This window comes from Gracilinanus agilis, chromosome 4 (genome assembly GCF_016433145.1).
Source record: "Gracilinanus agilis isolate LMUSP501 chromosome 4, AgileGrace, whole genome shotgun sequence".
Lineage (NCBI taxonomy): Eukaryota > Metazoa > Chordata > Mammalia > Didelphimorphia > Didelphidae > Gracilinanus > Gracilinanus agilis.
In genome coordinates this window covers 315,805,666-315,818,450 of record NC_058133.1, presented here as the reverse complement: position 1 = coordinate 315,818,450, position 12,785 = coordinate 315,805,666, and the positions used below count along the sequence as shown (strand labels likewise).

General features: G+C 31.8%; 1 protein-coding gene across 1 annotated transcript in view; it reads right to left on the bottom strand.

Moving 5' to 3' along the window:
- Positions 1-1,218: 1,218 nt before the first annotated feature.
- The window catches only part of SENP6 (SUMO specific peptidase 6), a 92,872-nt gene continuing 81,305 nt past the window's right edge, over positions 1,219-12,785 (bottom strand). The window contains 6 exon segments of the mRNA XM_044676118.1: positions 1,219-1,339; positions 1,455-1,567; positions 3,060-3,277; positions 4,548-4,760; positions 5,979-6,012; positions 11,204-11,374. Coding sequence (XP_044532053.1) covers positions 1,219-1,339; positions 1,455-1,567; positions 3,060-3,277; positions 4,548-4,760; positions 5,979-6,012; positions 11,204-11,374 — 870 coding nt within the window.

The following is a 12,785-nucleotide window of genomic DNA, read 5'->3' as shown; positions in this document are numbered from 1 at the left end:
GTATGTTTATGATCCTTTAAACTGTCTAAAATTCTTACCAATTTCACATTCATTTTTCTACCACAAAGTATGGTATCATTAGATCTAAAGCTTTTTACATTTTTAATTCCACATCCATACTCACTTCTCATCTGCTCAGCACTTTCTACATTAAACAGGACCACAAGATTTTTATGAGATAGACCAAGAAAAAAAAACAGGAATTACAATATATTTTATCTATTCCTACCTAGTTTTATCAAGAAGTTGCTTATGGTTTAGATGGACTCACTCCAAAAAGTCTTTCTACTTACTGTTTAATCCTTCAACTATAACTTTTTTCTGGTTTAAAAATAAAGAACAGAGCGCTATAGCAAGAATGAAGAGGCTGAGCTCTACTCGACACTAATAATGGTGCACATTTTTAAAATCCCAGTTTCTTTTTCTGTGTGATAGAAACAACAAGATATTATATCTCTTTTCTTAGCAGGATGTTGTGGGGGAAAAAAAAAATCAATGTCTGTCAATATGTTCTGAACGCTGGGGTTATTTTCTTCAACACGTATCTGAGAAAAATAAAAGAAAGTCCCTGGAGAGAATAAAAAGTGCTTCTACAAATAAGCAAGTATCCTTCCCTCTTTTTCTAAATGTTATTGGTTGAGTTCAGAAGAAAAAGTTGTTTCATAATTGTAAAATTAAATGCTAAATAAGGAAACTAAACTTAGAAGACTGAAAGGACATTAGAGCTGGAAGGCATCAACCGGGGTGGAAATGTGGAGTCTCATTACAAGTGACACCTGTGCAAATTTCCATTTGCAATCAAATTCTGCCCTAGCCATAAGAATGCCCACTGTCAATCTCTAGAGGTCTTTTGAGTCTTGTTTTTGTATCCAAAGCAGTTTAACTCCTTCTCTAATCTTTCATGAACATTGTTTCTACATTCTTTCTATGTAAACAAGATGCCAGAAATGAATGTTTCCAAAAGAATGGATAGTCTTATATAGATGAGAAAAATAGCTCTGATAAAAGAGGTTCATTTTATAGTCAACTTGTTAGGATAGATTTATTTTGTGGTTGGAAAATAAAGTCAACAATCTTTTCCATTTCTTTGCCGTATTCCTTTTTAATATAATTTAGTAAAAAGTATATAACATATAGAAAATGAAAGACAAAAAAGTTACAAGAATTTTTAATAATTACATTGATTGCATGTCACTGAAAATATAACAAAAAATTAACTTACTTTAAATAAAAATCTATAATAACATCATTTAAAAATTCTCCTTCATTTAGACAGTGTAGATCCTCATTAGTAACACAGATGCCTCCCTTAGCTGGAGGTGGTGGATATACTATTAATCTGAAAGGGAAAAATAAATAAATATACACATACACACATAACACACACGTGCATGTCATAAAATAAAAGAGAAAATAATATAATGCCACTCAAAAGAATACAGAAACTTTCTCACTTTTGTATAGGACCAATAAATACAGTATGTGGTTCTCCAATTTCCTCCTCCTCATCAAAAAATTGGAACTGTGATGTTACGCTTCTTAACTGTATTTTGGGTTCAAACGAAACCTTGTAGAGAAAATAAAATTAAGTATTAGTTGCAAAAGCTGAGAAAAAATTGTTTTCTCACTGTCATTAATAACACAAGCGAATGGAGAAGAATCATTTAGAGTTTGTTTTTTAAAGCTAAGTAATCAAGGCTAGAAATGAATCAAGAAAACACTTTTCTGTATTAAGACTCAAAACAGACAACACATTAATTTTCTATTTTTGATCAAGTTTAAATTCAACTGATGTATACTAAGCACTCATTACATGAAAAGCATTATATTAACCACTAGACCTCCAAAGATGAAAAATAAAATTGCCCTTTCTATAGGGGAGTTTACTATTTACTGATGAGGGGGAAGGTGAATGGATTATTTACACTGAAAAATGTGGTGCTAAGATACAAGGAAAATATGATAAGAAAAAGAAGAGTTCAAGATGAAATATATTAGAAAACTTGTGTACTTTTGATTGGTTAGGATGATATGAAAGATTCCATTTGCTCTTCTGGGAGAAATTATATTCCAGCCTGGCTGTTGCAGTCACAGCAGATACTTCAAGTTCTCATTTATCTTTCTTTTAACAAGGGTTTAAAAAGGGTAGAGGCTCACTTCAACTGTTTCTTTGAACTCACTTCAAATTTGTGGGTAGTTCTATTTTGGCCTGTGCCTATATTAGTACTTATTGAATCTATTCTATTTATTTAAATTTATATTATTCCTAATGAATCTAGGCCTAGAGTCAAGAAGATCTGAATGGTTATTGTGTCAGTATGGGTAAATCATTTTACTTCTATTTGCCTCGGTTCCCTCATCTTTAAAATGGGGATAACAACAGCACCTACTTCCCAGAGTTATTGTGAGATCAAATAAAATAATTGTAAATGGTTAGCATTGTGCCTTAGGACTATATACATGTTCACTATTATGACAGTCAGGTAAAGCATGGAACAAATATACGTTAGCTAAATTTAGCTTTGCCAAGTATTGAAACTTTTAGAGTAGTTGGCTATATTTAGTTACAAACTTAATGTAATTTTATATTTGGCTCTTTTGGTTCAAAATGACTACAAATATAGCTTCAAAGCCAGAGCAATGAGTACCCCTCTTCTAGAAGCAGATAAACATACTGCCAAATAAAAATACATTAGTTATCATTTCAAATATTACATCCTGCACATAATAAAGAGATGCTGTATATAAAGGTCAATCTGTAAGCTGAGGCATGAAGAAAGGGAAAGTGAGAGGAAATAGATATTTTTTAAAGGATATAGGGGAGGGGAGGGAGGGGGAAATTGAGTGGTATTTGTGACCAGTAGAGTAACCAAAAATAAGAAGCTCTGGTGTGACCATTACCATACCTTACCTGCACAAGAAAAATTTATCCCTAGACTATTTAACACAACAAAAAGCTTTCTGATAAATTAAATTATATTTAAGATTTTAAAATAGTAAGTATTCCCAGAAAGGCATCACAATTATAAATCTATTTTTCCCCAAGAAAAATACATTACATTTTTAATTTTGCTTTCTTTTTGTAGAGAACTTGCTTTGGAAACTTCTTCATAGGTTTTTGTAAAAGCAACTAGTCTTCCATTGGCTTCTTCAAATGAGATTTTCACAAAAAAATCAGGAATGTTATTTCTGATACCAATTTCAGTGATGATATTTTCAAAGACTATATTTGCCTGGGTATCAAGACCAGTTTCAAAAATTAAAATAATATATTGTTCTTCAGGACCTAAAAGGAAAGAAATATGGACATTAATATATTTTGCTACTTCTAACTGGTAGCAAGTATACAACACTAACTGCAGAATCCTTTGTCAGGGACGTCAAAGAATAGTATCTAACTGCTCATCATAGTGTAAATATTGAGTATTTTTTGACTAATTGAAATAGCATAAGGATAGCTGTTAGCTAGAAAGGGAGGAGCAGGCTTGTGATCAAAGACCTTTTGAGATATCCTTAAGAGTAATTAGAAAAGCTGGATCAGCCTGTAAAGATCTACCAGTTGCTCACAAGTTTATCTACTTCAAACAGTCCTACTTTCCCTGAACAGACTTGGTGAAAATTCCATCAAATATTATTCAACAGTATAAATAATATATGACAAACTCAATACCTTAAAAAATTACACTGGTAAGCTTGTAGTAATAGTTTAAGAGGCTACATACAAGTTGGTTTCAAAATGTTCTAAATAAGTCTTGTCCCAAGGGCTATAAAACTGTCCATATTCTTTGACTTTAACAATACTGCTTCTAGGTCTATTATACCTCAAGGAGATCAAAGAAAAATGACCTATTTGTATGAAAATATAGGACCTTATTTTGTCATGACAAAGAACTGCAAACTGAGGAGGTGGCTATCAATTGGGGAATGGCTGAATAAGCTGCAGTATATGAATGCGATGGAATACATGGTAAGGAATGGTGAAGAGGATGGCTTCTGGAAAACTTGGAAGACTTATATGAAATAATATAAAGTGAAGCAAGCAGAACCACGGGAATAATCAACATAGCAACAGCAAAACTTTTAAGCTAATGAACAGTGAGTGAAATCTGATTGACACAATACTCTACCACAACTCCAAAGAACTTATGATATAAAATGATATCCACCTCCAGAAAGAAAACTATTGGACTCAAGAGTATAAACTAAGGTCTGTCTGTCTCTGGAAATGTTTTTACATGACTTCATGTAGGTATCATTTCTTGCTTTTTCAATGGATAAGGAGAGGCTGAAGGAAGGGGAAAAATTTGGAACTGAAAATTAAAAAAAACTTTTTTTGAAGAAAATATTTTAATCACCTTATTTCAAGATAAACTGTATTTCAGTAGTAAAATTGAACAGATGTCACCTCACAAATACTGAACATCTGTTATGAAGAAAGCACTAAACTAGTGTTAGAAGCTTAAGAAAAGGTTTCTGATCTTGTTCAATCCCCTCCCTCTATACCAGGCAGAAGACATGTACATATGTTTACTTTGCCCCATCCCAACTCTCCATTTGCTAATTTAACTTACTTTCTCCTTCACAATCATACCAAGAATTATCTCTCTCTCGACTCATCTTCAGTTGCATTCTGAGGCTATGACAAGCAGCTGGTATTGTTTGTAGAAATACTACAGGTAACTTTCTGACACTACACCATTCACATTTAGTAAGTTCAGAGGTTTTCAAATCAATCTCTTGTATATCCCCACTTTCAAATTCTGGAGGGAAAATTCAGAAAAATATTCAATTCTTTGTTAAATTTAATATAGTATTATTAAGAAAATAATAGAAAAATAAAGCTAGAAATAAGCAATGGAATAGAAGAAGCAACTGTTATGATGATTCAATTTTCACTTCAACCACTTCTTAACATCAAATTCTAAAGTTCTGAATTATAAGTCATGTGTAAAAATTTATGATTTACTGTAGTTGATTTAATGAATTTTTTTTCAAATTGGCTTTAAATGTGGTTGCCATAAAAACTGAAATAGATGAAAATACTTATAGACACAAGGAAAGTGTTGGCTTTTAGGAAACAAACTAGCAGACCCCATTTACAGATAGGGAAAACTTTTCTAAGCAACACTAGAATGAATCACAAAGTGAAAAAACTAAACACTCATATAATTAGTGCCTATACTTAGGGAATATTGGCTATAGCTACAAATCAGATAAAAGGGGAAAACAAGTTCTATTTATTAAAGAATATTCTTAAAAAAAAAAGTATGTTGCTAATGAAACTCTTATAATAACAGTAACAGCTGACACTCTAAAGTGTATTAAAATGGACAATTCTATAGAAGATAAATGCAAACACTATCACCTATATTTAAGAGGTAAGGAAACTGAAACTTGAAAAGGTTAATGGCTTACAGCAGTGTAATGTAGTGGAGATGACACTGGATTTGGAGCCAGGAAAATCTGTGTTTCAATCCTACCTCAGATACTTATTAGCTATTTCACCCTGGGCAAATCACATAACTTTTCTAGGTCTCAGAAATCTCATTGCAAAATGAAAGTTCTGTACTCAATGTCTTCTAAATTCAATTCCAGCTCTAAATCTATGAGATAACAAATGGATAGAACTTTGATATCAATAAGTTATAAAAACCTAAGTCTTGAACTCAGGTTCAATGCAGCTTTGACTAGCATTCTTTAGATTATACTATAAGTTCAATATTAATCATTCTTCCTGCTTTAAATTAAGATGATCCTTTATTAGACTACATTATTTATCTTTGCATTCTTCCTAAACCCAAAGAACAAAGGAAATAATATATGTGAAGAGTGCTTAAGCATCTAATGAAGACAATGAAATGATTATAGTTACTTTCAGTAAATGTTCCTTAGCATCACATCTAATGGTGCCTTTTTATAAAATATACTTTAATTAATGGAATGATAAAGAATTAAAGGAAAAAAGCAAAAGACCTTACCCTCTAGATGAATCTTGATAAAATCTAAACAAAACTGTAAAAAAGGGGATAATATTAGCAATTCATATTGTCTCAGATATAAAATTTTAAAACAATGATAAAGCATGAACTCAAGTTTCTATAGTACTTGATTCACTTTTTTAAAACAAGGCATTTGCATATATGCCCTGTCATATAATCAGAATGAATCCTATATTGTAACAAGAAATATCAGCTAAAAACCAGATAGAACATGATATATTAAAACAATTAAAGACCTTTGTTTCATCTTTTGTCTATGACCAGGACTTAAATACAAAGAAAGGAGGTTAAGCTGCCTTTAAGTGGTCTCACTTGTAGAATAATAATTACTTATTATTCTCCTGCTTTTATTGACTTCACTCCACATTAGACCACACAAATCTTCCCAAGTTTCTCAGAATTCCTCAGACTTATTATTTTGTATAGAATAATATTATTTCATTATGATAATATTCCATAATCAAATCAGCTATTCCTGAATTCATGAGCAACTGCATGTTTTTGCAATCACAAAACGTACTATGACAAATGCCTTTGTATTCATGATATTGTTATTTCTGTCTTTGAAGTAGGGTGTATTATCGAAGAATAGAAATTTAGCAATTGTATACAATATTCCAAATTTTTTCTAGAACAACCTAATAGGTTTTGGTACTATACTAACCCTGCAGCGCCCCTCCAACACTATTTCCATCTTTTATCTTCTTTGCCACTTTTATCATTGTGAAGTAAAATCCTAGAGTTGACTGAACTTTTACTTTGCTTATAATTTGGAAGGTCTTTGTTCGAATTATAGTTTTTATACTAATTTGGGACCGTGGACAAATTACTTCTTCTGAGATCTAGTCTTTTTAAAATTCCCTTACTTTTGTTTAATTTTATTTAGGTTCAAGAGCTTGTAATGTAAGAGTTACAAGGGAACTCCTGTGGAAGGAAAATTTCTACTTTAATAGTTACAGAATGTATAAAATACTTGGTCTTCTAAAACTACCTATTCAAGAGAAATATGAATTCCTTGAGGGAAAACTATGTCACTGTAATAAAAATGACAATATTATCTATTTTAATTTGCATATTCAATGTCACATCAATCAAACTACCAGAGAATTACTATGTAAAAATTGGAGAAAAAAAATATCACTTGGAGATATAAATGGTAAAAAAAAAAAAAATCTCAATGGAAATAACAAAAAATTGCCAGGGAAGGGAGCACAGAGGTAACAAATCTCAAGGAATGCTGCAATGTAAAAATCACCAAAATAAATTGATGTTACTTAAAAATTAAGATTTTTAAGTGGAACAGACTAATTATATTACATACAAAAACTAATTAATGTAATAGTCTAGTTATTCAATAAACCTGATAATTCCAGATGAGGAAAAACAAAAAACAATAACACCGTTTAGACCAATATATCATACCACATACCAAAATAAACTCTAAGTAGATACTAATATTTAGATTTTAAAATGGCCATAAACAAATCGGTAGAGTTAAATAAGGAATTAGCTTTTTCAGTTTATAAATTGGGTAAGAGAGTTCATGACCAAAAAAGAGAATATCACAGAACATATAATGGACAATTTTAATAAAAATAAAATTTAAAAAGTTTTTGCATAAACAAAATCAATGCAGATGAAAATCTGTACCAAGTTTCTCTGATTAAAGATTATATTTAAAGATTCAAATCAGAAATAAAAGCCATTCCCAATTGATAAATGGACAAAGGCAGCTTTTAAGGAAAAAAATCTAAGCATTTAACAGCAAGATGAAAAAAAAAATTTCAACTCATTAAAAATTAATGAAAATGAAGTGGGTAATAGACACAAGATATAGAATCGAACTTTTTTTTTTTGACATTTCAGGGGGAAGACTGTAGGAGGGGGAGAAAATAAATTTTTCTTTAAGAAATAAATAAAATTGGGATGGGGGATGGGGACAGAAAGAACTCATCACTACCAATGTAGATTTGTAACTTGTAGTCTTGGAAAGTTGTATGAGTGTAGTAAGAAATTACTATCCTTTAATCCTCACAATAAGTTGGGGGAAATTGGTGCTATTATTATCACCATTTTATAGATGAGGAAACTGAGGCAGTCAGTGCCTTAAGTAACTAAGATTTTGATTCAGGTTTTCTAGATTTCAGGTATAGCATTACATTTTTTGCGTCACCTAGTTGTTTCATCTAAGATATTGTAAGGCCTGAATAACTTAGCTAGTGACTGATCAAAGTGAGCAAAATATCTATTATCAAAATAAGCATTTTTTTTTCATGACAATTATTTGTCCTTTTTCTTTTGAAAGGTCATAGATTTCACCGAAGAAGTCCTATGCTATTCTGGGCTCAACACAGCCATTTGCAAAAAAGGAACTTCTGGATGAACCTAAACATTTTCAGAAATTCCTTCATTTGTAATCTGTGTAGGGCATCTCACTGGTGATGATTTCTTGAACATGTCTCCCTCTTTTATGCTTCCTTGATAGTGACAGAGGATGACTGTTATTTCTGTGGTTAAATATATCCAAGGATTCTTGAATGATCCTTGGAGAAGAGCCTTTATTATTTCATTTTCCTCTACCAAAACAAATGCTTTAAAACAAAACAAAAAAACGTAATGCTATATTGTGGTGTCCCAGACACCATTTTGACAAATGGGACAAAAAAGAATGGTACTTTGTTGAGTATCATCTCTAGACTCTAAATTGATCCTCCTGCTGCAAGATATTGAGAATCTTGACTGTCTTGATTTAGGAACAGTCCAGCTTTTATCAGTGTCATTCCTAAAAGTAGGGCCTAGAATAGACTATTACAGATGTTTTGTTATAACAAAGATTAAGTAAAAATTTTATTTCCCTAGTCAATGAAACAATGTTTTTCTTAAAGCATTAATTTAACTACTTATAGTTTAAGATTATACTCACTATTTAGAGTTTCTAAATTATAATGATGACTCATACTAAGTCCCAGATCCCTACCTCCCAACCCCCACATTTTGGTTAGCTATACCTGCTTCAACTATTTGAATTCTGAAATTGATTTTTTAAACCTAAGTACATTTATCATCATAAAATTCAATCTTATAGATTTGGGCTCTAGTTAAACCTTTTAGATTCTCAATCTGTCATCTGTTATGTTAGTCATTCCACCTAGCATTGTGTAATCTAAAAACAAAAATCTGCTTTAGTCAAGTCACTGATAAAAATGTTAAATAACAAAGGGCCAAACAGAGATCTCTGTGCACTGGAACAGACACCTTCTTCCAAGCCGATATTGAATCATTAAAGATAATTGTTTGGATTCAAAGCTAAAAATAATTTCAGGGGGGCAGCTGGGTAGCTCAGTGGGGTGAGAGCCAGGCCTAGAGATAGGAGGTCCTAGGTTCAAATTTGGCCTCAGACACTTCCCAGCTGTGTAACCCTGGGCAAGTCACTTGACCCCCATTGCCTACCCTTACCAATCTTCCACCAAGGAACTAATACACAGAAGTTAAGGGTTTAAAAAAAAATTTTTTTAAATGTAAAAATAATTTCAAAACACCCTAATATGATAATCAAAAACAAGAGAACAATTTCACACTGACTTCATTGTTTCTATATGTGACATGTACCACAAGCTGAAGTAGAAATGGCACTAAAGGGAATTAAATAAAGAATGACTAAACCTGTTAAGAGTATATATACTCAGAGGAATTTAGTGCTGAAGGTGACAATTTCAAAAGCATTCAAGGGATTCATTTTCAAATTATCTTTAAAAAAATATTCTTTGTTGTCCAGGTCAGATTCCAATAGGTAATTCTATATGGCTACATCACAGACACAAAATGAAGATGGATGATTAATGGGAAGAGAGGAAACTGGAAGGTATTTGGAAAAATGTTGTGGTTTTAATGACCTGCAGCCTGTCCTGGAAACAAAAGCCTCTTCTTTGAATACTAATGTGCTACTGGTGCTATAAGGATGCAAATCTTATAACCTAATGATTTCAAAATAACTAAATTTGCAGGTGATCTAATAAGCAGTGGAGTGACTCATAACTAATTTTCAAACAGCTATAGCACATTAAGAAATATTATTTGCAAGAAAGAAATGAAATTAAAGACTTCCAATATATGCTTGGTCAGAAAAGATATAGACTAATCATGTAATAAAAGTGAGCAATGGACTTTAAAACAGACTTAGACAGTATAAGTACAACAGCAAAAAAAAAATTATCAAAAGAAATGCTAGTGTTTGGAAGTCTTCTGTAGATATATGGAAAGATAATGAAAAAGGATATATAGAATTGGAAAAGGTCAATGGGTTATGATCTTGACAGGTGAAGGGCACACCTACCTCAATGAAATCACCTTTTAAGTGTGTAAATATAAAGTCAGAAAGACTCAAATATTTTCTAAAAATACAAATAACTTGGAAATATGGAGCTAAAAATAATGTCTTTGAAGCATAGTAGAACATTTTCATGGATATGGAAGATTACTGAAAATTTATATCTACTTTTTACTTATTTAGCTCCCTCAATAATCTTTGTACACATGATTCCTAAAGTACATGTGTTTTTCTCCACCATCCCATCAGAATGCTAGTATTCAATCATCAAATAACTCCTTCCAATTGCTTAAATGAAGTTATCTCTCTAGGTTTCTCTATTTCAAAGTTCCTACTCAGCGCTATTCTTTTTATCATAAATGTCTGAAAGTCTTTATTCCATTAAAGATCCTTTTTCCCTTCTGTAGAATTGTACTTTAAGTTTTGTAAGGTAAATTATTCTTGTTGCATGTTTGTCTCTTTTGTACTTTTCAAAATCCTGAAATTTTAAGACCTCACATTTATGATAGAGGCTACCAGGTCTTAATGTGATCCTGATAGCAGTTCCTTGGTACTTAAACTAGCTCTTTCTGGATGCTTGCAGAATTTTTTAAACCAGTTTAGGAACTTTGATTTTGACTGACATTCCTGGGAATTTTTGTTTTGGATTCCTTTCAGGAAGGGATCATTGGTTTCTTTATACCTGTACTTTGCTTAAGTGACAATTTTCAAATTGACTTCTATAGTATGTACCGATTTTTAAATTATGAAGTTTGAACTTACAACATTAAAGCAAATTATTATCATTGTATGCTGGCTGTAGATACCAAGATTTTTACACTGTAATTTAAAATCTCATATTAATACAGTTTTTAAAAGCCAAAAAAAATGTACTCACAATTACAGGTTCTGCTACCATACGCCTCAGAGTTCCTATGCGTATACTTCGACAATTCAGAATGACACTTTCAAAGTGACTTTGGAAATTTAAAGGTGTAGTATCAATTAAAGTTTCTGGAGAAGTAACTTTACGACGTTTTAGGGGTGTATTTGGTACAGAATTACCAAACTGGAAGAGAAAAATAATTTTTCACTTAGTTTTTTTTAATGGGCCCAAAAATGATCCAGCACACACACACACACACACGAATTAACATTCAGGAAAAATTCATTCTTTATAACATAAATAGGTTCATCCCATAATATCCTAACCAAAAGGAATTTATTAAGTGCTATCTATAGTGCATCACTGTGTTTGAGCCTCAGGATAATCTCAAAGTACAGTAAATCCTCAACATTCAAGTGTTCATCTTCAGTGACTTCAAGCATTCCTGACATTTTATTATTGAATAGCATTACTTTTACTTTTGTATTGGCAACGGTGTGCATTTGTAGCTATGTACAATTAGGGGAGGTGGGGGAGAATGCAAGCAAATTTGTGGAGCAGCTAGTAATTAAGAGGTTTATTTAATTCAAGGTTTATGTTGCAAGTATGCCCCACAAAGAATAATGTTAAGTCCTTTGCACTCTAAATCTAAGTATGCAAAGTTAATAACAGGGATTGGAGAAAATAAAGGTGTTATATAAACTTGATATTTCCACAAAAAGGAGAAAAATATCTACAAAAGTGTTCATGACTGTACCAGAAAGAGCAACCTTAGGGGAACCTTCTAAAGTATGTGATGAATGAATTGGGGGGGGGGGGGGAAATGGTAAAAAGTTGGTAGATAAATGAGATGGTGGTCACCCCCACCCTCTCAGCTCAGGTATATGCTTTTCATCAGGAACAGTTCAGACAAAAGGGAGATTAGAGATGGCAGATTGTTTCTTTCCCTTTTTTACCTTGGGTTCTTCTAAAGTCCCTCCCCATCCAGCTGTTGCCTTTCATGTCCCCTGCATTTTGTGAGTTATTTCATGGTTACTGCTTTAAGAAAAGTGCTTATTATCAGAAATAATGCTTTGTTAAAAAGAATTGAATGCAGAAAATTATATCTATACCAATCGGTTAAAGATTAGTTTTTGGTGGTTGCAGGAGGCCAACTCCTTATTTTTTTTAATGTTTAATGAATCAACTTTTTTTTTTTACTTCTGTGCAGTCTTCTAAGAACTTTACCCCTGTGAAAGTTGAGGATTGATCATGTTCTAGAAGGTAATATTATCCCTATCTTACAAATGAGGAAACTGAGGTTCAAGAGATATTCAATGTCTTACCCATGGTCACAAGACATGATATGAACTCAAGTCTACCTAATTGAAGTAAAAAGATATTAAACATTATTTGGGCTTGGGCTTGAAAATAAATAACTGAATTACACTTGAAATTATACAAAGTAGTATATGAAAATTAAAATGATTAAATCAGATTTTATACATATGCCATATGTATTAGAAACTAGTATGATTACTTAAATTAAAAAGGATAATTCCTTTAGAACTAGACACTAAAAATGAAAATATAGGTATGTAATCTAAGATTCAAA